The sequence below is a fragment of the Pan paniscus genome, chromosome 8 (assembly GCF_029289425.2).
Source record: "Pan paniscus chromosome 8, NHGRI_mPanPan1-v2.0_pri, whole genome shotgun sequence".
NCBI classification, from domain to species: Eukaryota; Metazoa; Chordata; class Mammalia; order Primates; family Hominidae; genus Pan; species Pan paniscus.
Genome location: NC_073257.2, coordinates 51,549,316 through 51,575,330, shown reverse-complemented (window position 1 = coordinate 51,575,330; position 26,015 = coordinate 51,549,316). Strand labels below are relative to the sequence as shown.

Genomic DNA, 26,015 nt, shown 5'->3' with positions numbered 1-26,015 from the left:
TGGATATGTCCACCAAGTGGACAGTTCTAGGTCAGCACTTATTTTATTTCAGGACTTGAAAGATATCAATACCTCACTTGTTGGCTTTCGTTGTTTCATTTGAGAAATTTGTTATCAGTCAACTCTTTCTCTTTGTAGTTACCCCAATTTTTTTATCAAGTGCTCTTTACATTTTTCTTTTACTTTTCAGAAATTGTCCCATTATGTCTCTAGATGTGTCCTCTGTGTGTGTTTTCCTTTGCTTTCAAAAGCCTCCTGAACCTGTGGTTTAATACTATTGGTCAATTTTGATAAAACCTCTAACATTGCCACTTAAACTGCTGTTCAGACAAGCTGTTTTCTCCTTCTTAGATTTCAACGTGTTAGATTATTACTCCATCCTTCATATTTTTTAACTGACCTTACTCTACAATTTTTTTTAGTTGGTTAATCTGTATTAGTGTATATTTTGTTATTTTATTCTATTTTATTTTATTATTATACCTTAAGTTTTAGGATACATGTACACAATGTGCAGGTTTGTAACATAAGTGTTCATGTGCAATGTTGGTGTGCTGCACCCATTAACTCGTCATTTAGCATTAGGTATATCTCCTAATGCCATCCCTCCCCACTCCCCCAACCCCACGACAGTCCCCGAAGTGTGATGTTCCCCTTCCTGTGCCCATGTGTTCTCATTGTTCAATACTCACCTATGAATGAGAACATGCGGTGTTTGGTTTTTTGTCCTTGTGAGAGTTTACTGAGAATGATGATTTCCAGTTTCATCCATGTCCCTACATGGGACACAAACTCATCATTTTTTGTGGCTGCATAGTACTCCACGGTGTATATGTGCCACATTTTCTTAATCCAGTCTATCGTTGTTGGACATTTGGGATGGTTCCAAGTCTTTGCTATTGTGAATACTGCCGCAATAAACATACGTGTGCATGTGTCTTTAGTACAGCATGATTTATAGTCCTTTGTGTATATACCCAGTAATGGAATGGCTGGGTCACATGGTATTTCTAGTTCTAGATACTTGAGGAATCGCCACACTGACTTCCACAATGGTTGAACTACTTTACCGTCCCAACAGTGTAAAAGTGTTCCTATTTCTCCACATCCTCTCCAGCACCTGCCGTTTCCTGACTTTTTAATGATCGCCATTCTAACTGGTGTGAGATGGTATCTCATTGTGGTTTTCATTTGCATTTCTCTGATGGCCAGTGATGATGAGCATTTTTTCATGTGTTTTTTGGCTGCATAAATGTCTTCTTTTGAGAAGTGTCTGTTCGTGTCCTTCACCCACTTTTTGATGGGGTTGTTTGTGTTTTACTTGTAAATTTGTTTGAGTTTATTGTAGATTCTGGTTATTAGCCCTTTGTCAGATGAGTAGGTTGCAAAAATTTTCTCCCATTTTGTAGGTTGCCTGTTCACTCTGATGGTAGTTTCTTTTGCTGTGCAGAAGCTCTTTAATTTAATTAGATCCCCTTTGTCAATTTTGTCTTTTGTTGCCATTGCTTTTGGTGTTTTAGACATGAAGTCCTTGCCCATGCCTATGTCCTGAATGGTATTGCCTAGGTTTTCTTCTGGGGTTTTCATGATTTTAGGTCTAACATGTAAGTCTTTGATCCAACTTGAATTAATTTTTGTATAAGGTGTAAGGAAGGGATCCAGTTTCAGCTTTCTACATATGGCTAGCCAGTTTTCCCAGCACCATTTATTAAATAGGGAATCCTTTCCCCATTTCTTGTTTTTGTCAGGTTTGTCAAAGATCAGACAGTTGTAGTTATGCGGCATTATTTCTGAGGGCTCTGTCCTGTTCCATTGATCTATGTCTTTGTTTTGGTCCCAGTAACATGCTGTTTTGTTTACTGTAGCCTTGTAGTATAGTTTGAAGTCAGGTAGTGTGATGCCTCCAGCTTTGTTGTTTTGGCTTAGGATTGACTTGGTGATGCAGGCTCTTTTTTGGTTCCATATGTACTTTAAAGTCATTTTTTCCAATTCTGTGAAGAAAGTCATTGGTAGCTTGATGGGGATGGCATTGAATCTATAAATTACCTTGGGCAGTATGGCCATTTTCACGATATTGATTATTCCAACCCAAGGGCATGGAATGTTCTTCCATTTGTTTGTATCCTCTTTTATTTCATTGAGCAGTGGTTTGCAGTTCCCCCTGAAGATGTCCTTCATGTGCCTTGTAAGTTGGGTTCCTAGGTATTTTATTCTCTTTGAAGCTATTGTGAATGGGAGTTCCCTCATGATTGGGCACTCTGTTTGTCTGTTATTGGTGTACAAGAATGCTTGTGATTTTTGTACATTGATGTTGTATCCTGAGACTTTGCTGAAGTTGCTTATCAGCTTAAGGAGATTTTGGGCTGAGACAATGGGGTTTTCTAGATATACAATCATGTCATCTGCAAACGGGGACAATTTGACTTCCTGTTTTCCTAATTGAATACCCTTTGTTTCCTTCTCCTGCCTGATTGCCCTGGCCAGAACTTCCAACACTATGTTGAATAGGAGTGGTGAGAGCGGACATCCCTGTCATGTGCCAGTTTTAAAAAGGAATGCTTCCGGTTTTTGCCCATTCAGTATGATATTGGCTGTGGGTTTGTCATAGATAGCTCTTATTATTTTGAGATACGTCCCATCAATACCTAGTTTATTGAGAATTTTTCGCATGAAGGGCTGTTGAATTTTGTCAAAGGCCTTTTCTGCATCTATTGAGATAATCATGTGGTTTTTGTCTTTGTTTAGGTTTATATGCTGGATTACGTTTATTGATTTGCATACGTTGAACCAGTCTTGCATCCTAGAGATGAAGCCCACTTGATCATGGTGGATAAGCTTTTTGATGTGCTACTGGATTCGTTTTGCCAGTATTTTATTGAGGATTTTTGCATCAATGTTCATCAAGGATATTGGTCTAAAATTCTCTTTTTTTGTTGTGTCTCTGCCCAGCTTTGGCATCAGGATGATGCTGGCCTCATAAAATTAGTTAGAGAGGAATCCCTCTTTTTCTATTGATTGGAATAGTTTCAGAAGGAATGGTACCAGTTCCTCCTTGTACCTCTGGTAGAATTCTGCTGTGAATCCATCTGGTCCTGGACTCTTTTTTGTTGGTAAGCTATTGATTATTGCCACAATTTCAGAGCCTGTTATTGGTCTATTCAGAAATTCAACTTCTTCCTGGTTTAGTCTTGGAAGAGTGTATGTGTCGAAGAATTTATCCATTTCTTCTAGATTTTCTAGTTTATTTGCGTAGAGGTGTTTGTAGTTTTCTGTGATAGTAGATTGTATTTCTGTGGGATCGGTGGTGATAACCCCTTTATCATTTTTTGTTGCGTCTATTTGATTCTTCTCTCTTTTCTTCTTTATTAGTCTTGCTAGTGGTCTATCAATTTTGTTGATCTTTTCAAAAAACCAGCTGCTGGATTCATGAATGTTTTGAAGGGTTTTTTGTGTCTCTATTTCCTTCAGTTCTGCTCTGATTTTAGTTATTTCTTGCCTTCTGCTAGCTTTTGAATGTGTTTGCTCTTGCTTTTCAAGTTCTTTTAATTGTGATGTTAGGGTGTCGATTTTGGGTGGGGATCTTTCCTGCTTTCCTTGTAGGCATTTAGTGCTATAAATTTCCCTCTACACACTGCTTTGAGTGTGTCCCAGTGATTCTGGTATGTTTCGTCTTTGTTCTCGTTGGTTTCAAAGAACATCTTTATTTCTGCCTTCATTTTGTTATGTAACCAGTGGTCATTCCGGAGCAGGTTGTCCATTTTCCATGTAGTTGAGCAGTTTTGAGTGAGTTTCTTAATCCTGAGTTCTAGTTTGATTGCACTGTGGTCTCAGAGACAGTTTGTTATAATTTCTGTTCTTTTACATTTGCTGAGGAGAGCTTTACTTCCAACTATGTGATCAAGTTTGGAATGGGTGTGGTGTGGTGCTGAAAAGAATGTATATTCTGTTGATTTTGGGTGGAGAGTTCTGTAGATGTCTATTAGGTGTGCTTGGTGCAGAGCTGAGTTCAATTCCTGGGTGACCTTGCTAACTTTCTGTCTCGTTGATCTGTCTAATGTTGACAGTGGGGTGTTAAAATCTCCCATTATGATTGTGGGGGAGTCTAAGTCTCTTTGTAGGTCACTCAGGACTTGCTTTAGGAGTCTGGGTGCTCCTGTATTGGGTGCAAATATATTTAGGATAGTTAGCTCTTCTTGTTGAATTGATCCCTTTACCATTATATAAAGGCCTTATTTGTCTCTTTTGATCTTTGTTGGTTTAAAGTCGATTTTATCAGAGACTAGGATTGCAACCCCTGCCTTTTTTTGTTTTCCATTTGCTTGGTAGATCTTCTTCCATCCCTTTATTTTGAGTCTATATGTGTCTCTGCATGTGAGATGGGTTTCCTGAATACGGCACCCTGATGGGTCTTGTCTCCTTATCCAATTTACCAGTCTGTGTCTTTTAATTGGAGCATTTAGCCCATTTACATTTAAAGTTAATATTGTTATGTGTGAATTTGATCCTGTCATTATGATGTTAGCTGGTTATTTTGCTCGTTAGTTGATGCAGTTTCTTCCTAGTCTCGACGGTCTTTAAAATTTGGCATATTTTTGCAGTGGCTGGTACCAGTTGTTCCTTTCCATGTTTAGTGCTTCCTTCAGGAGCTCTTTTAGGGCAGGCCTGGTGGTGATAAAATCTCTCAGCATTTGCTTGTCTGTAAAGTATTTTATTTCTCCTTCACTTATGAAGCTTAGTTTGGGTGGATATGAAATTCTGGGTTGAAAATTCTTTTCTTTAAGAATGTTGAATATTGGTCCCCACTCTCTTCTGGCCTGAAGAGTTTCTGCCAAGAGATCAGCTCTTAGTATGATGGGCTTCCCTTTGTGGGTAACCCGACCTTTCTCTCTGGCTGCCCTTAACATTTTTTCCTTCATTTCAACTTTGGTGAATTTGACAATTATTTGTCTTGGAGTTTCTCTTCTTGAGGAGTAACTTTGTGGCATTCTCTGTGTTTCCTGAATCTGAATGTTGGCCTGCCTTGCTAGATTGGGGAAGTCCTCCTGGATAATATCTTGCAGAGTGTTTTCCAACTTAGGTCCATTCTCCCCGTCACTTTCAGGTACACCAATCAGACGTAGGTTTGGTCTTTTCACATAGTCCCATATTTCTTGGAGGCTTTGTTCTTTTTATTGTTTTTTTCTCTAAACTTCCCTTGTCCCTTCATTTCATTCATTTCATCTTCCATCACTGATACCCTTTCTTCCAGTTGATTGCATCGGCTCCTGAGGCTTCTGCCTTCTTCACGTAGTTCTCGAAACTTGGCTTTCAGCTCCATCAGATCCTTTAAGCATTTCTCTGCATTGGTTATTCCAGTTATACATTCGTCTAATTGTTTTTCAAAGTTTTTAACTTTTTGCTATTGGTTTGAATTCCCTCCTGTAGCTCTCAGTAGTTTGATCATCTGAAGCCTCCTTCTCTCAAATCGTCAAAGTTATTCTCTGTCCAGTTTTGTTCCATTGCTGGTGAGTAACTGCATTCCTTTGGAGAAGAAGAGGCACTCTGCTTTTTAGAGTTTCCAGTTTTTCTGCTCTGTTTTCTCCCCATCTTTGTGGTTTTATCAACTTTTGGTCTTTGATGATGGTGATGTACAGATGGGATTTTGGTGTGGGTGTCCTTTCTGTTTGTTAGTTTTCCTTCTAACAGAGAGGACCCTCAGCTGCAGGTCTGTTGAAGTTTGCTAGAGGTCCACACTGGACCCTGTTTTCCTGGGTATCAGCAGCAGTGGCTGCAGAACAGCGGATTTTCGTGAACCACAAATTCAGCTGTCTGATCATTCCTCTGGAAGTTTGGTCTCAGAGGACTACCCGGCCGAGTGAGGTGTCAGTCTGTCCCTACAGGGGGGTGCCTCCCAGTTAGGCTGCTCGGTGTTCAGTGACCCACTTTAGGAGGCAGTCTGCCCAGTCTCAGATCTCCAGTTGCGTGCTGGCAGAACCACTACTCTCTTCAAAGCTGTCAGACAGGGACATTTAAGTCTGCAGAGGTTACTGCTGACTTTTTGTGTGTCTGTGCCCTGCCCCCAGAGGTGGAGCCTACAGAGGCAGGCAGGCCTCCTGGAGCTGTTGTGGGCTCCACCCAGTTCCAGCTGCCTGGCTGCTTTGTTTACCTAAGAAAGCCTGGGCAATGGCAGGCCCCACTCCCCCAGCCTCACTGCCGCCTTGCAGTTTGATCTCAGAGTGCCATGCTAGCAATCAGCAAGACTCCATTGGCATAAGACTCTCTGAGCCAGGTGCGGGACACAATCTCCTGGTGTGCCATTTTCCAAGCCTGTTGGAAAAGTGCAGTATTAGGGTGAGAGTGACCCGATTTTCCAGGTGCCATCTGTCACCCCTTTCTTTGACTAGGAAAGGGAACTCCCTGACCCCTTGTGCTTCCTGAGTGAGGCAATGCCTCGTGCTGCTTCGGCTCCCACACGGTGAGCTGCACCTACTGTCCTGCACCCACTGTTTGTCACTCCCTTAGTGAGATGAACCCAGTACCTCAGATGGAAATGCAGAAATCACCCATCTTCTGCGTTGCTCACGCTGGGAGCTTAAGACCGGAGCTGTTCCTATTCAGCCATCTTGGCTCCACCCCTCATTTCATTATTTCATCATTTCACTTCATTTCATCATTTCATTTCATGCCATTTCTTCATTTCATCATTTCATTTCACCATTTCACCTCATCATTTCATTTCAGCATTTCATTTCATTTCCTCATTTCATTCCACCATTTCATTTCATCATTTCATCATTTCATCATTCCATTTCATCATTTCATTTCATCTCATCATTTCATTTCATCATTTCATTACATTTCAGCATTTCATCATTTCACCATTTCATTTCATCTCATCATTTCATTTCATTTCATCATTTTATCATTTCATTTCATCATTTCATCATTTCGTTTCATCATTTCATTTCATTTCATGTCATCATTTCATTTCAGTGATACATGTATTTAAGTGTCAATGTGATGCCCAGGAGACACCCTATTTCCCTTTGTAAAACACCTCCTTCAACAAAAGTCAACCTCTCATGGCTGGCTAAGTCTACAGGGATACCAGCCTCTCTTCAACTACCCAATTTGATTCAGAACCTCAAACAGCACCGCAGTTTCATAAAAACCTAAAACATACACAACACTTGGTTGTAAGTGAGCCAACAGTTTCTTGTCTCTTTCTCTGCTCAAGGCTTAAGGCCATGTCTCCCCACCTATGTTCAGTGGAAGAAAAGATCCCCTGGACAAATAAGTTTGAGAACTGTTGTTGCAGGACTTCTGAGAACCTTTAAAACACAAATCCTCATCTGCAGGGATCTTCAGGAGGGAGATGGCTGATGCAGCACAACTTTCTTTCACAGGAGCATCTTGCAGAATACAGTATGAGATACAGAAAGGCTGCATTGAGTCTTTTTAAGGGCCTGGGCCTTGGTGGGGGTGGGGTAGGAGCTCTCCAGATAGCATCTAATGAGTAGGAACATTCAGGTTGCTTTTTATTTCCTTACTGGCAAAACTGTGTGTGCATCATGAATGAAGCCAGTCTCCCTTATCCATATCAAAACTAAACCCAAATTAATTGGCTGAATTGGGACTCAACACCTCCAGGAGCCATGCGGAAGAAAGCCCCACCACACTTTACAGTAGCTTACCTAATCATATTTGATGAAAGCAAAACGCTTATGACCAGTGTGCTGCTAATACAAGTCAACAGATAATGCTGTAGGAAAAATTATTTTTCCCAGTCATAGCTTCCATAGCCCACATTTTGCATTACACTTTCCCCCCTTTTTTAAAATTTTAAACACAGGTCCTTTTCTCTCCTTGTTTTAAATTTTAATTTAATTATACAAGACAGACTCTCAGTATGTTGCCCAGGCTGGTCTTCAACTCCTGAGATCACGCGATACATCCGTCTCCGCCTCCCAAAGTGCTGAAATTACAGCCCTGAGACACTGTGCCCGGCCTTAAACACAAATCTTAGTTCATTCTTACAATTATCCTGAGGTTAGAAAAATGGAAGGGGAAGAAAAATGGCAAGCAGGTAGGCTGACTTCGGCTTCATTATTTGGAAGGACAGTTTGCTCAGTTAAAACACACTACTGCCCACAAAGGCCAAGATAACAGAAAAATACAGACATATAAATAGATTTTATATGTGACAGCAGTTTGAATGGAGACTTTTTCAATGCAAATGACAAACAGCTGTCTTTGGGAATAAATGACAACGAATTTTTTTTATCTCACCAGCTGTCCTGAGAGCATGTCTCTACATCTCTATCTGCATTCTGGAGTCAGGGAGAAAGCCAAAACGGATGACAAGACACTAGATCAGCCGTGTCCAACCCTTTGACTACAAGGACTTTTCCACCTATCTGTGGTTGTGGGTATCATGAAAATTATGCACAAACTTTTATTTTTTTTTAAGCTCATCAGCTATCGTTAGCAGTAGTGTATTTTATGTGTGGCCCAGGAGCATTCTTCTTCCAATGTGGCCCTGAGAAGCCAAAAGACTGGACACCTGTGCACTAGATCAAAAGGCTACTCCTTCTGGAGGCAATTGTAAAGAATTTCTGACATTATCGTGACATGAAAACCAATGGATAGTGGGACAGAATGAAAAATCTTCAAGAATTTTTCTTGTTGGTTTTTTTTTTTTTTTGAGTCAAGGTGTTGCTCTGTGGCCCAGGCTGGAGTACACTGGTGAGATCACAGCTCAGTGCAGGCTCAAGTGCTCCTCCCGCCTCAGCCACAGTAGTAGCTAGGACTACAGATGCGCACAACCACTCCTGGCTAGTATTTTATTTTTTGTAGAGATAGGGTCTCACTATATTGTCCAGGTTGGTCTCAAACTCCTTGACTCAAGGGATCCAGGACAGGATAACAGGCATGAGCCACCACACCTGGCTATGTGCATGAACTTTGAAGACAAACACAAGGCTCCACAAAAGGTTTTCCCACCTAATTTCCAGGGGATCTTTTGGTGCAAGGATGAGAAACCCTTAAAAGTACACAGACAACTCCAAAGATTCAAGAGAGTTCATTCGGGCTGAGCCAGCCCACTGGGCAGACTGACCTTCAAACAAGGCCCACCCATGACATACACCAGATGGCTCTCCAAGAATCTCTCCAGTTCTCAGGGTCCCTAAGGTACTGGACAGAGCTAGGAAAGCAAACCCATTTGCTTATTCCTGCACAAAACCCCTTGAGGTCAAGACCCCACAATCAGACGAGGATGGAGTGGCTCACCCTCAGTCAACAGGCCAGACTCAAGGTGGTATAATGTCTTAACCAAGGGTGTGGGACTCCAGGTCTGAATCCCAACTCAGTTCTCCTTTGATTACCACACTTTGTTAATTTTCCTTAACAGGGGTTCCTGGCAAGTCATTTCTCCCTCAGGCCTTCGGTTTCCTCACCTACAAGATGAGAAGGCTGCACCAGATGGAAATTCGGGGTGTAAGGGGACGTCTGCGCACAGCCCACCCCACCCACGGGCCCCTGGAGCCTCCATCAAAGTTCCCAAAACGCACCCGCCCCACAAATCCTGCCCAAGGTGAGGGCTGGTCCCAGGTCCTCCGGCTGCTGCATCAGCGAGTGCAGGAGGGAGGAGAAGCCTCCAAGGGAGCGACGCGGGCTCAAGGATGCGACTAGGCCGGGAGTGAACTGGGGCCCAGAGGGAGATGTCCAGTCTGGTGCTGGAGCCCAACCCTGGTCCCCGACCCCCTTACCTCCACGGTCCGTATCTCCTGCTGGGTGAGGTCCTTGGACACAGCGCACTTGGTGCGCAGCCCACGCAGGCTGCCAACGGAGATGCCGATGAGCTTCTGGAGCTGCCCGCAGGGCTGCAGCGCCTGGCTGGCCGCGGCACCTGCACCACCCTCCGCGATAGCCGCATCACCCCCGCCACCGCCCTCCTTCTTCTCTCCCATCGGGGCCGAGCGCAGCGCCGCTCTATGCAGGCTGCAGTGGCCCAGGAGCGGAGCCTGGGGCGCAGGTGTCTAGGCAAGGAACCCCCGAACCAGGAGAGCTAGATCAGGAGTGACCCTCGGCGCTGCCTTAGCCAGGACGCGAGTAGATCTGGAAGCCGAGTCTGACGATCCCGCCCTCAGACCCGCGGCGGTGGGGGCAAAAAGCCGCGGCGGTGGGGGCAAAAACCCGCGACAGCGGGGGCAAAAACCCGCGACAGCGGGGTGAAAAAGCCTCAGCGGTAAAAACCTGCTGCAGCGGCAGTAAAAAGCCGCATCGGCAAGAAACCGTGGCGGCGGGGAAAAAGCCACGGTGATGGGGGCAAAAAGCCGCGGCGGCGGGCGCAAAAAGCCGCAATGGTGGGGGCAAAAAGCCGGGGCGGTGGCGGAAAAAGCCGGGGCGAGGGGGGCAAAAAGCCGGGGCGGCGGGGCAAAAAGCTGCGGTGATGGGGGCAAAAAGCCGTAAAAAGCCGCAGCGTCAGGGGCAAAAAGCCGCGACAGCGGGGGCAAAAAGCCGCGGTGGCGGGTGTAAGAAGCTGCGGCGGCAAAAAGATGCGGCGGCCGGGGCAGAAAGCCGTGGCGGCGGGGGCAAAAAGCAGGGGTAGAAAAAGCCGCGGCGGCGGCGGGGGAAAAAAGCCGCGGCAGGAAAAACCTGAGGCGGCGGGAGAAAAAAGCCGCGGCGGCGGGGACCAAAAGCCCCAAAAAGCCGCGGCATCAGGTGCCAAAAGCCGCAAAAAGCCACGGCGGAGGGGCTAAAAAGCCGCAAAAAGCCGCGGCAGAGGGGGCAAAAAGCAGCGGAGGCAAAAAGCCACGACGGCGGGGACATGAAACCGCAAAAACCCTCGGCGGCAGGGGCAGAAAGCCGCGACGGCGAGGGCAAAAATCAACGGGGGCGGGGGCAAAAAGCCGTGGCGGCAGGGGCAAAAAGCAACGGGGGCGGGGGCAGAAAGCCGCGGCGGCAAACACCCATGGCGGCGGGGGCAAAAAGCGGCTGGGGTGATAAAAAGCCGCGGCGGCGGGGGCAGGAAGCTGCGTAGGGGGCAAGGAGCCGCGGCGGCGGGGGCAAAAAGCAGCAAAAAGCCCAGGCGGTGGGGGCAAGAAACCGTGGCAGGAAAACCTGCGGCGGCGGGGGGAAAAAGCCGCAGCGGCGGGGGCGAAAAGCTGTAAAATGCCGCGGTGGCGGGGGCCAAAAGACGCGGCGGCAAAAAGCCACAAAAAGCCGGGGAAGCGGGGCAAGAAGCCGCGGCGGGAGAAACCTGCGGCGGCGGGGGCGAAAAGCCGTAAAAAGCTGCGGCGCTGGGGGCCAAAAGCCATAAAAAGCCGCGGTGGAAAAAGTCGCGGTGGCGGAGGAAAAAAGCCGCAAAAACCGCGGCGGCGAGGGCAAAAAGCCGTGGCTTCCGGGGCAAAATGCCATGGCGGCGGGGGGAGAAAGACGCAAAAAGCCGCGGCGGCAAAAAGCCGAGTCGGCGGGGGCAAAATAGTGGAAATGGTGTAGAAGGCCAGCACAGCTTGGCATTCCTGGAGTGTTATGTGGAAGGAAAAGTGTAGAGGAAGACAAACAAAGATGTAAGTAGGCTTGACTCAGTGCAGCTAAGAACCCAGATGTTATCTATCAGCTAATTTTTTGTATTTTAGTAGAGAAGGGATTTTACCACGTTGGCCAGGATGGTCTCAATCTCCTGAACTCATGATCCGCGCACCTCAGCCTCCCAAAGTGGTGGGATTAGAGGCATGAACCACAAAGTGCTAAAAAAAATCTATTAATTAAAAAATGTGTATGTAGCCATCTTTAATCTACCATGTCCATTAGCAGATAAGTACTATAAGCAAAATAACAACAATGAAAGAAACATTGACTTAGAGTAGATACTCTGATTTATTTAATAAAAATTTGAAAATAGACCAAATTATGACAAAAAAAATCTGTTACTATTGAGGATGAGGGTTAGTGTTTGGAAAGGGGCAGTAGAAGTATCTCTATTTTTAGTAATGTTCTATTTTCATAAATGGTTATAAGCAAATACATGTGTTTCCTAAATCAAGCTATCCATATTTAATCATTGTACTTTTCTGCATGTATGATATATGTCAATAAATGTCTTAAATTATATACAGCAAAAATAGACAAAACCACAACAAGACATACACAAATGTTAAACCTAGAGAGAAATTTGAATATAAGTAAGTCTCTGAATGACTGGTAGAAAAAACCGAAAAATAGGATGGAGAGGTTTGGAACAGCATGATTAGCAAAAATGACATATCTGTCTTTATTGTAGGCAGAAACATAGTTAGATAAAAAAAGGACTTGTCTCAGAGCACGATTTCTGAAAACAGTGGAATCAAGTTTGAATCTAGTAAGTACATATAAATAAATGTCTTAAAACTCCTCTTATGTTAGCTAATTAAGAAACACTATTGTAATAGAAATTAGAAAATATTTTAATAAAGTCAGTGGATTTCACACGCTAAGGAAATGATCTTACTTGCATTTGATAGTTCAATTAGATACATATATACCTATAGGTAGTTTAAAATATTTCTAATAACCTTATATACTTTTAAAAAGCATTGATATCTGTTTGCACTATGTGGTCTATAGAGTACACATACCAAACATAGCTCTTCTGCTATAAACTTCAAATGTCTAATTAATACAAAAATCTAGAATGAGAAGAGTTCTTCGCATTTTTTTTTAACCAAATAGAATATAGGAAAGATAGCTGCAAATATACCTGACACACTTATCTGTGAGTATGGTGGTAGCCTTTTTATTTTATTTTATTTTGAGAGAGGGTCTCACTTTGTCACCCAATATGGAGTGCAGTCATGTGATTAGAGCTCACTGAAGCCTTCACATACTGTGCTCAAGCGATTCTCCCACCTCAGTCTCCTGAGTAGCAGGGACTGCAAGTGCTTGACACCATACTAGCTAATTTTTGTAAAGATGGGGTTTCACCATGTTGCCCTGGCTGATCTCCATCGCCTGGACTCAAGAGATCTGGCCACCTTGGCCTCCCAAAGTGCTGGGATTATCATTTTGAGGCACCACAATCAGCCCGGCCTTAAAAAAGGCTGACTAGAGATCTTTATCTAGGTATATCTATATCTATCTATAAAATAAACATATGTGCTTCTTATATAAAAATATATATTATTAATATTGTATAAAAACTTTTTTCAAGGTAGAAATATATAAAGAGGGTGCATGTAGAGCCTGGGGCATTGTGTAGTGAAGCTCACGGCCTCTGAAGAAATGCCCCCTGCCTCTTTTGTCTGGGCTAGAATCTGAGAAGGGAAAGCAGGAGATGCACTGGTTCCCAGGTTCTTGGCATCCTACAGAGAGAAACTTGTTTGAGCTAGGGTAGCGTTAAACACCCTTGTTCTTACTCTCCTGTTTTATGTAGTGAGCAGAGACTAGCTTCATGAGAACAGACTGTGACAGTGAAGACTGTCTGTTATTTTGTGCAGCATTAATTGAGAAATTCTAGCACCTGAAGAACTCTGGGCCATTTGAGGGTAGGTGCAGGGGAGGAAACGGAAGTTTGCATCCCTCCTGCTGTGGAGAGAACCCATGGGAAGCACAGACCTTGTCCTAACTGAAGGCAGACCCCCTTGCTAACCAGCTTCTCATCAGCCAACCTTGGATGAGTTTCTATGTCTATTTACTAAATAATCCTTATTGCTTTTCTTCACATGGGCAAAGTATGGTTTACAGGGAATATTGTTCCTTTGAACACCCATCATGGAAAACCCTTCCTGTTGTGGGAAAGCAGGCTTCCATATGTGTCTTATTGGGAAACACATAGGCAATTTCTATGTTTTTACTGCATCTATTTCAGGGATATGGGAACTGAATAGTGCCCATCAAAGGCTCACCTGATGTTGGAAATTGATCTGAGAGCGCGGAAGGACAGAATTCCTTCTTTGTTCCTGGGCAGCGGTGGTTGAGGGATCATTTTGTGGCAGCTACAGTGGCAATGATGGAGGCAGAACGGAGGGCTCACTACCAAGACAAGGAGAGACTTGGCCTCAAAATGGCAGCATTGCAGGGGTGCGCTCTACAGAGCATTTGCTCACATGGTTTTGGGCATTGTCTCTAACTACATTGCTTCCCCAATAGGTTGACCCATTCTAACTAACTCCTTTTCTCTTTAAAATAGCAAACTTCATTTGTATGACTTGCAATTGTAAACGACACCAATTGACCAGTTATCATTCAAATTCTCTGTTACTTAATCCTGCCTTTTCCTGACGTGTGCAACTTTCCCCTAAAAAATTGGACACTTTGTTGCTTACTCATTGTCTTTACACATTTTAAAATGTTGCTTTATGCCCCCAATCCCTAACTACATTTTCGATGTTTTGCAAGTGGAGTCCAGATGTTCTTGATTTACATGAAGCTCAAAATAATGGTTATAGTAGTACTTCATAATTAAGCAAAAAGCTCTTATTGAAAAATGACAGAACTATACATAGGGATGACAACATGGAGAGATATTTCGTGAGATCACAAAGTTATGGTATGGCAGAAGTAGAACGCTGAATAGAGACTCTGTGTTCCCAATCAGTATTTCTACCACCAGCTTTCTATTTTGATGTTAATAATGTTCTTATGTGGGAAACCCTACATATTTTCCAATGTTTAGTTCATTGACAAAGAAATAGAAAGAGCTTCAAAAACACTCTAATATTTAAAAAATAAAATACCTATAATTGGCCACACGAAAAAATTGGTACTTGACATATACTGAGATCGTTTTATTTTGTGCTAGACAAATGAAGTCATAGAACAGAATGTGCTTTAAATATTATGAATAGTGCTTTCGTGTGTGCGTGTGTGTATGTGTCTATAGATGCATATTAGGCCGTTGAAAAGTTTTATTATTCTTTCCAGGAGAGAGACTGCCAACTTTTGAACCTAACTAGAACAAGTATATTGCTTCTTCATATTTTGATTAAGGCAAAGAGAGTCTAGTTAAAAATAATTCAACTTATGGTGGAAATGCTATAAATTGCTGTGAAGTGAGTTGCTGGCTATTGCTTGTCAGAGCAAATATATTGTACAAATCTTAGGGGAGAATTAGTGCTTATGCATTCAAATCAAATCATCTTGCAGCACACTGAGAAAAACGTTAGATTTTTAAAATAATTTCAAAGTCATGAAAAGAGCAAATATGCTCAACAAAGAGCCTAGCAACCCTCAATGACCAATGCCCCTTTAATATAGTTTGGTAGGGGCAAACTATAAGGCAGGATTCTGAATTAGAATCCCAGAATCTACAAATACTTCTGGGTGTGGGTGCTGCATTTTGAGGATTTTATAACACTGCCATCACCAAGCTCTTTTTTGATATTCACTTTAAGGAGATAATTTACGGGCAACCAGAGAGCATAAACCAAAGTAGATATCTATCTATCTAGATAGATACATCTCCATATCATTGACAGGATACATTCTGGCCGAGTGTGAGTACAACCTATGGATGTGGTTGGAGAGAACATGTGTTCCACCTGAATGGCAGATCAGGATTATTCCTTCTCATCTGCTGCAATGGCTCAATGTGTTAAGGAGAGGAGCGAGACAGCAAGAACTGCATTCATTCAGTCATACAGACCAAAAGGAGGAATGTCGCCCAGCCCTCTAAACTGACCCAGAACCCAGCTCATGTCTCAACTGCTACCTCTCCTACTTAGAAAGAAGTAACTCCACCAAAGCAGGGTTCTGGAGAAATATATTTGTATTGATCATATACAAATAGATGAAGATGGACTTGGATGTTAAGAAAAATAATACTATACAAAATCGAGAGTAGAGAGTCGCCCCTAAACTTAAATTAAGAGTGTGTACATTAGATAATTTAATCCAATGTGTCAGGTAAAAACTTGAACAAACCTTTTGGCCTCTTCCTTAAAATTCAGGGAAGCATGTCCTCCACAAAACAGAATCAAAATATAAATAAAAGACTGGCTTAAGATGAAAAGAAACCTTACAAATGAAAAGCCAGATGAGAGGCACTTAACTGAGAATGAAAAGAAACTGAGCGGACAAAATAATTATGAGAAGATGAACCTTCAAATCAGAAAGAGGGAAAAAAGCTTATTTGATACTATGAGAACTCAAAAGAGAGTGAACACAAGTGTGAAAATTCCAAGAGTAAAGAAAAGTAGCATAACTAAATTAAGAGCATGAGAAAATGTATACAATTTTGAGTAATAAGAGAAGAAATCAAAAGTACCTATTGTATGTTATATTTTAGTAGAGCAACACTGAAGAAGAATGAAAACAAGAAATAATATTAAATATGAACATATGGAGAACAGAATAATATTTTTAACATTTTTAGTTTCTAAGCTTATCTGAAATTTTAATTTTGGTTTCTTATGTAATACCAGAGTTATTAGGAAGGTATTATCTAATAACACTATTTTCAGTGATATTTTAAGTATTTGTCCTAGAAAAATTTCTATTTTTTAAAAAATGTATATTTAAAAATACGTTAAATGTGTATATACATCAATCATATGTATCAATTTATGTTTTTCTTGAATTGCAAATGAAATTTGTATTTTTGTGTTCCTGGAATAAAATAAACTTGAATGGATTGTAATATATTATTCATGCTGTAATTCAATGTATTTGAATACTTTAAGAATGTTACATTTATAGTTAACAGATACTGACCTATAAATTTTCTGTCATAATGATGTTGTGAGACAATCTAAGAGGAATTAAAATTTAAATTCATGTATTCCTCCTTTTTCCTCTGTTCTCTAACTGTAATATATTTTAATTACAGATGGAGGAACAGATAGATGTTAGATAAATAGGTATATAATATATAGATCATCCAAAATTCTTATTCTTATGGTTTTCTGTAGTCAGTATTTACCTCTATTTTTCTGCATGTTTATCCTTCCAATTTAGTTCATTACTTCCTGCACCTTTGATGTCATATATATAAAGAGGAAATAACACATGGTGGCCGGGATGTAGAGAGAGCCACAGGACTTGTGAATAAAATCCACAGGCAAGGATGTGGCGATTCCTTTTGCAATATTGGAGGGAATGCCAAACCCTATGTTTGCTGTGGAAAAGAGTATGTTAGTTCCTAAAAACATCAAAATGGTATTGCCATATGATTCAGCAGCTCCACATCTCAGGATAGCAAAAGAAATGAAAGCAGAGTCTTGAAAAAATATTTGCACATCCGTGTTTCCAGCAGCATTATTGGCAATAGCTAAAATGTAGAAGCAATTGAAGTGTCCAACAACAGATGAATGGATAAGCAAAATATGATATATACATACAATGGAATATTATTCAGTCTTAAACATGAGGGAAATATTCTGACATATGTTGCAACTTGGATGAAACTTGAGAATATTATGCCAAGTGAAATAAGTTAGTCAGTGAAGGACAAATACAGTATAATTCCATTTGTATAAGGGACTTAAAGTGGACAGAGTCACAGAGATGGTACAATGATGGTTGCCAGAAGCCGGGGGGAGGAAGACATGGGGAAGTATTGCTTAATGAGTATAGAGTTTCAGTTTCACAAGATGAAACGAGTTATGGAGATGGATGGTAGGGATGGCTGCACAATGTTATGACTATATTTAGTACCACTGAACTGTGCACTTAAAATGGTTAACAGAGTACATTTTATGTTATGTGTATTTTACCACAATAAAAAAAAATACCTTAGGAACATTTTCCTGAAAGAGTCCACATAAAATTCATTTTAATGTATGTGTTTATGCATAGCTTTCTATTTTTCTCTTTTCTATTTATATTCCAAATTAGAATATAATGCTTATCAATCATAGTGGCTGTGTTTCTTGCTTCCTCTAGTCTGCAGGTAGCATACAAATGTAATAAACTACTTATTCATGTCACATCTATTTATTTTCTGCCTTATACCAAGCTTGTGGGATTCTCTTAAATACAACATTTTTATACTTACACCTATGCAATACCCATTAGCATCGCCTTCCTAAATCAGGGGAAATTGAGTGTCTGTAAGGTGCGGTAACTTACTAAGATACAAAACTCAGCATTAAAGTCTGTATACTTCAATATCCTGCCCTCTTCTCATTTGTCTTTACTGCCTTTTATGTATGTGTTAGATGTTCAATAAATACTCTTTTTTAAACTGAATTTAAGCCGTGGAGCAGTGTTTTGTTGAACAATAAATATGATATTGGACACTCTTCCTCCCTTTCATTTATGATGCAGTTCATGGAAAAGAGAAATTCTTTCATTGTGCTAGAAGCTTAAAATAATGAAAATGCCACTTTCTACATTAAACAGAAACTGAAGGGAATCAAGATGAATTGGATGAGACATAGAAAAGAAGTGGGAAAGAAATCTAGTATAATTTCCCCTTTGTGTACCTTTGTTATTTAGCATTTGAGAAAATGTTTCCCCCAAATATCTTCCCATCTTAATTCATGTCTATAAAGTAGACATTTATGTCTCACCTTGTCAAGAAGGGCAAACTCTAACATAAACATTTCCCAAAAATGCTTCCTGCTAAAACGTAAGCTCAGTCTGGCTAGAAATTAAGCTCATTCATAAAAATTAGTTGGCAGCTAATCTTTGCATGCTGTTCTCTGATCTTGAGTGAAAGCTGTCCAGCAGGCATACAGGGAATGACGGAAAAGGTGACAACAGAAGATGAATGCTATGTCACTAACCTTCAAAGATGACCTTCCTTTTCTTTCAAATTCTTGATATCTTAAGACTTCATTAATTCATCTTTCTTTGCCCTTGGTTCAACATTGTGCTATACCAAAACTCATGTAAAACAATGATCTATTGTAATAAAAATGGCATTTTTCTTTCATGTAGATGCAAGCTATCTGGCATTTTTACAATCAACATACTTCCGTTGTTAATTTTTCATTCTGTATTGGAAGTAATTGATAGGTATTTCTGAAGGGATGAAGGTGTTTATGTGTTCATTGTGATCCAAACTTTTTTAGACCTAGTGATGTTTGTAAAACAATTTGTGCCAGCTGACCAAGGACCACTGTGGCAGAAAGCAGCAAACTTGCATAAGATGTCACTGCCTCATCAGTTGGCTTTGAAAACTAGGGGCTTACTCTATAGTCCTATGAATCAAAGACATTGATAGATGTAGTATAAGATTACAATCATATTTTCCTTTTGACAGTCATATTATAAGGCATGATGTATTGCAATTAATCTCAATTAGCTGATCACAATTAAAATTAATAGTGTTTATTATTGCTGATAAACAATCATGACTCTCCTGTTCTCAAATGTGCAAGTAATTCTTGTAATTTTAATACAAATTTGCATATTATTACTAATTGATTAAATCTCATAGTATTTGGTTCATGGATCCAATTTATTAAAATATTGATAATGGGGCAAGGATTTGTCTCCCCATTTCATTTACACTAAAAGACACAATTCGTACAATGGTCTGCAAGCCCATCATGATCTGTCGCATGTTAACTGCCAAAATTATTTTATGTCTTCACCCTTGATCTTACCAGTGGTCCTCGCCACCTCACTGTCCTCTGGACATGCCAACATGCTGCTGTCTTATGACCAAGACTCTAGTTAATTTCTTGGCTTTGAAAGATAGCTCTCCATATATCTATTGATCAGCTCATACAACTTCCTCAAGTCTTTACTGAAACCTGACATTCTCGATGAGACCTATTCAGTATTTCAAACTGCCTCCCAGCTGCAACACTCCAAAATCCCTTAGTCTTCTGTGTATTTTTGAAAGGATTTATTGAGATATAATTTACATAGTGTAGAGTGCACATATTAATGTCTACAAGTCAATGGCTTTTAGTATATACACAGATAAGTGGAGCCATCATCACAATGAATTTTAGAGCATTTTCATCACTTCAAAAAGAAACCTCACCTTCTCTAGCTGTTAACCTCCTATGCACTCATCCCCTACTCAATCCTAAGCAACCACAAATCTATTTTCTGTCTCTATAGATTTTCCTATTCTATTTTCATCTAAATAGAATCAAACAATAGGTGGCCTTTTGTGCCTGGCTTCTTTCAGTTGGCATAATGCTATCAAGGTTCATATGCGTATTGATACTTTATTTCTTTTTATAACTGTATAACATTCAATTTCATGAATATAACATTATATTTATCCAATAATATTTTTATTGACATTTGAGTTGTGTTCAGCCTTTGGCTATTGTAAATACTGCTGTTAAAAATACTTGTGTACAATTTGTGTTTGAACACCTCTTTCCAATAATCTGGGTGTATACCTGGGAATAAATTTCTGGGTCATTTGACAATTTTATGTTTAATATATTTAGAAGCCATCAAACTATTTTCCAAAGTGGCCAGTTCTAGCCATAGAGTATCTAACTGTGGTTTTGATTTGTAGTTGCCTGAGGAGTGATGCTATTGAGTATCTTTTTATGGGATTATTGACTCTTCGTGTATCTTCTTGGAAAACACATCTATTCCTATCATTTATCAGTTTTGGGTTGGGATATTTGTTACTGAGTTAAAACAATTTTTCTATACTCAAGATACATATATATACAGACATATAGATATGTGTTTTTCAAATATCTTCTCACAATTTTTTTAAATTATACTTTAAGCCTTTTGACTTGCTTGGTTGTCCTTTGAAACACCAATGTCTTTAATTTTTAAGAAATGTTAAATAACTAATTTTTATTTTGTTGCTCATGTTTTTGGTGTTACAGCTATTTCTTTGCTAGATCCAAAATCCTGAAGATTTTTCCATATGCTTTATTCTAGCTCTTGCATGTATATCTTTAATTCATTTGAGTTAATATTTTTGTATGCTTTGGGGTGAGGATTCCAATCTATTATTTTGCAAGTGGCGATCCACGTGTACGTTGTTGACACAGTTTGTTCAAAGAAGGTCTCTTCCTCATTGAATTGCACATGGCACCACTGTAAGAATCCATTGACTATACATTCATAGTTTTATATATGAATTCTCAAATCTCTTCCATCAATCTATATATTTTTCCTTCATCAGTATTGTGTTGTCTTGATTACTGATGCTTTGCCATAAGGTTTGGAGCACGGGGATGTGAATTATCCTAATATGTTTTCTTTTTTCAAGACTATTTTGGCTATTTTAAGTCCCTTACAATTCCATGTGTATTTTAGAATCAGCTTGTAAGTTTCTAGACAGAAGTCTGTTGGGATACTTGCAGGGATTACGTTAAATCTGTAGTTCAACTTGTAAAGTACTAGAATATTAAATCTTCCAATTCATGGCTGTAAGATATTTGCTAATTATTTAGATCTTCTTTAAACAATAATTTTTAATTTTCAGAGTAAAATCTTGTATCACATTTTCCAAATTAATTATTATTTCTTTTTTTGATGCTATTGTAAATTGAAGTGTTTTCTTAATCTCATTTTAGGGTTTTCACTGTAGATGTGTGCAATTGATTTTTGTATATTTATCTTGTATGCTGTAATATTGCTGAAGTAATTTACTAGTTCTATCGTTCAGTGGATTCCTTAAAATTTTCTATATACAAGAATGTTATTTTCAAATAAAGTTTTATTTCCTCCTGTTCAATATGGGTAACTCTTATTTCTTTACTTGCCGATTTGCCCTGCATAAAATCTTCAGTACAGTGTTGACTAGAAGAGGTCAAAATATGTATCCTATTCTTATCTCTGACCATAGCGGGAAAGTATCCTTTCTTTCACCACTAAGTTGAATATTTGCTTTTGGCTTTCCACAGGTGCCATGTATCTGGTGTAGAAAGTTCTCTATTCCTGGCTCATTGAGTTTTTATTTTTATTTTTAATCATTAAAGCATTTGGATTATGTTAAATGTCTTTTCTGAATCTATCGAGATGATCATGAAATTCTTGTTTCTTATTCTATGGATAAGATGTATTACCTTAATGGATTTTGGGCTGTTAAATCATCCTGAGATTACTAGTATAAATATCACTTTGTCATAGTGTATAATTCTTTTACATGTTGCTAGATCTGATTTGTTAGTAGTTTTTAAGGAATTTTGCCTTTATACTTATAGTAGTTTTATTTTTCTATGCTATTTGGACTAATTTTTGTATCAAGGTAACACTGGCCCCACAGAATAAATTGGGAAGTGAATATTTCTCTTTTTAAAAAAAGTTAGTCAAGAATTAATATCAATTAGTCAATACTAACAAATATGATCAATATTATAAATTATTAATTTCTCTAATTTTTATTTTCTTCCTTCTGCTTGCTTTAGGTTTAGTTTGCTATTTTTTCCAGTGCCTTTGTGTGGAAGGTCATCTTATCTCATCCTTTCCTTTGTCTTTTCATTTTTGAAATAGTGTCTTTTTAGCATCAGGTGAGCTCCCCAGGTTGGTAGTACTCCATGTTTATTGCTGTACAACAATGACAGGTAATATGTCCTGAAGACAATGGAAACTTAACATTCAAAATCCTCCTAGATTTCACCTTATGTGATATGTCTTTTCCTTTGATTGGTCCAATTTCTACCCTTTCTCTATTATAAACCATGAGTAAAATGGCATTCAATGAGTTCTGTGAGTCTTTCTAGTAAATTCTTGAAGCTGAGGGTGTTCTGGGGAAACCCTGATCTGGCAGTTGGTGTCAAAAGTGCGAATCGTCTTATATGGCCTCTTCCTTTGAACTTTGCGTCTGGACCCAAACTCTGCACAATTTGGGCCAGAAGTCTTGTGTTGACTTTGCAGCCTAAATTATCTTGTAGTTTGTCTAATCCTCAAAAATTTGCTTTCATCAAATATTGTATTTGTTACCCCAAAATTACCATCATGTATTTTTCTCCAAATAACTAACCTTAGGAGAAATAGCCAGCTGAATCTGTAACTCAACAGAAACAAGTGATCCATATACCATATAAGTGGCCATTTCATTTTGCCTCCTTCCACCAAATCTTAGCAACCTCAACCATTGCCGTGAGCCACTGTAGGCCTACCATCTACAAACCAACAAGTATCTTTTAAAAACACTTCATGCTCCCATTTGATAAATTTCCCAGCAAAGAGATGCTTACTTTAACTCTATGCAAGTGGCTCATACTCGCAAAGTCTGCAGATATTATTCATGTAGTGTGAGAAAATCATCCCAGCGATGCCAGCACATTCTCCTACCCATGATCTGCTTAGTTTGCAAACATATTCAGGCCATGGGTGAGAGATTTGTATTTCACAGTACAACAATTTTATGGAGGACATTGAAACTTAGATTGAGCATTTTAGTACAGTCACACATCACTGAATGATAGGGATACGTTCTAACAGATGCATCCATAGGCAATTTCATCATTTTGCAAACGTCAGAGAGAATATTACAAACACCTAGTTTGTACAGCCTACCATGTCTAGGTTATATGGTAGAGCCTCTCTCTCCTAGGCTACAAACCTGTGTACCACATTACTGTACTGAATACTGCAGGCAATAAGAACACAGTGGTAAGAGGTTATGTATCTAAACATACTTAAACATAGAAAAGTATGTAAAAATGTGTATTATAATCTCATGGGAACACTTTTGTATATGCAATCCATCTTTGACTGAAATGTTATTATGCATGACATGACTCTATGACAAAAATAAAATAGTACATTTTAAAAAATGTACAAATGTATCAAACATATAAAACTAAAAATATTCAGTGTAAGAATTTGTAATGATCACAAAATGTTCACAGCTTATATTTAAGTACAGTTTCAAATGCCTAGTGCAATTACTATTTATTTCTTTGTGTATTTTAAACATGTATATAATAAACATTTTTCAGATTCAGCAATATATATCAATCCTACAGGCTCTTATAAATATTATTTAAAATCAATTGGTAAATTCATGTGTATATACGCATACCTGTATCAGTGAGCGTGTGTGCATGTATGTTTGTGTAAACGTAATTGTATGTGTGTGTAAATGTAATTGGATGCATCCTTATATTTACCCTTACCTACAAGATTTCCAAGATTCATTTATTATCTTTAGATGATGGGCATTTAAAGATTTACCAAATACAACGGTAATAGTGGAAAATATCAAGATGTTATTAAATTCATCTTGTGCACATAATTGTTTCTATAAATTTATGTTTCTTGCAAAACTTGCAGTAATGCTCATGCACAAAATAATTTTCTGAATAAAAAATAAAAACATTTTCTCAGTCATTAATTCTTAAAATTATTTCTCCCCAATAATTAATGTGAATTAATTCTTAATTCTTAATTATAGAAAAATGTTGCCCTTCAGAGTTCGGAAACTTTTACATGTTGTACACATTTCACTAACCAGAACAACTTCTGAAATATTGGCATTAATTAATGTCACTCAGCAATTATTGATTTCAAAGGCATTAAATACCATTCATATTCTGAATCACAATGGTAATTTGGCATCTTTTTAAATCAAGCTCTTTGTATCATCATCTACACTTTAATTACTTAACAAACATTTCTCTGTGTGAGAAAGATTGAACAGGTTATTGTGCTTTTTTAAGATGCAACTTTTGCTTAATCTAGAGATAGGCAATGCTCCCTATAAGGGACAAAGAGAAAAATAAATGAGCAATAGAGATGTGACGGGCATGGAAAAAGACACTACATTTATCAAACAAATAGGGCCACGGATGACGATAATGGGGATCAAATCTTGAGATACTGACTCAGTTTATAACCGCACTGTATAATAGAGCAAATCATTTGTTAATTTTTTTACAAATGGAATTTAATTTAATTAAGATGAATACAGTGTTTTAAACAAGGCAGGTCATCTTAAAATAAAATAGTGGAATAAAGTGATAAAACCAATGTAAAAATCGTAAACATTTTATAAAGAATTTTTGTCATGTAATGTAATATTTTTGTTCATTTAAAATCACCAAAATCAAAATAATTTTATCTTTATTAACAAATAATCATAAGTTTAACTAATTTTTACTTTATAATACTAGGTTTAAAAATTCTTAACTATATTTTTAATCACATATGCTTATATATAAAATAGACATAGGATATATATTTACATGTTCACAATATTATATTGTAATTGTTTCTATGGATGTGGTTTTTCAATAGAATTAATAAGTAGTTTTAAAAAGTTTCAATTTCAATGATATATATATATTTGATTTTTCTTTGACAAAGCATACATATATTGATAGGTAATAAGAAAATCTTCTAAAGACATTACAGGAACATGAAAATGTAATTAAATACTCACTAATTTGTAATGTTTTATGTAAGCGGAACACATTCATCTGAAAATTGCTTTTATATAATACTCAAACGAGACTAAAAACTTTTTAACCAGCAGAGTAAGTCTTCAAATTGATAATCTGAACTATATAAGAGGAGAAACTTCAGGCACTCAAATATTTGAAATGCTACAAAATATTTATATAAACTATTATTTCACAATTTCTGTTTGCAGAGTGCTATACAGTAATCAATATAAATGACAACTCAAGTCTTTCTATAGCTTTGACCACATTTACCTCCTAATTTTGATTATTAATATGTTGAAGCAGTGCATACAACTAGACTCCGATCTTCCTTTTCAATGAGTAAAAATATGTCCTTTGAGACAGCATTAAAGAAAGAGCACCTTGTATAAATTCAATGCCAAGAGACAAGATATTCTTGATTCTGAAGTCTTGTTCTTTTATACAGCAATGTAATTAATAAGAAGAAGAAAAGCAGGACATAGATGTGGAGTTTATTTTAATCAAAAATTGTCTATAGATTTTGATGATAAAATTGAAAAATCTACTATATTTAGTTAGTTAGAAAAAACTAGGTTGTGGGAACATATTTGGTCAAAAAAACACCCCTACCAAATGCTTACAAGAAAAAAAGTTAGGTATCACCTTTCTTCTCTGCAGATGGCCTGAGATGGGTTAATTTGAAAAAATGCTTCCAAACCTGAGGTGACCCCTGAGAACAGCATAATCCACTGCTGTCTCCCACATTCAGTTTCTCAGTTTGTGCTCTTTTAATTTTGGGGGGAG

At 38.8% G+C, this 26,015-nt stretch overlaps 1 protein-coding gene across 1 annotated transcript; it reads left to right on the top strand.

The window, feature by feature from the left end:
- Positions 1–9,444: 9,444 nt before the first annotated feature.
- On the top strand, positions 9,445–11,481 carry LOC100970634 (translation initiation factor IF-2). The gene is given in 5 exon segments (XM_055092258.1): positions 9,445–9,476; positions 9,755–10,162; positions 10,272–10,328; positions 10,469–10,704; positions 11,024–11,481. Coding segments are annotated over 5 exon segments (1,191 nt in total).
- The last annotated feature ends 14,534 nt before the right edge of the window (positions 11,482–26,015 follow it).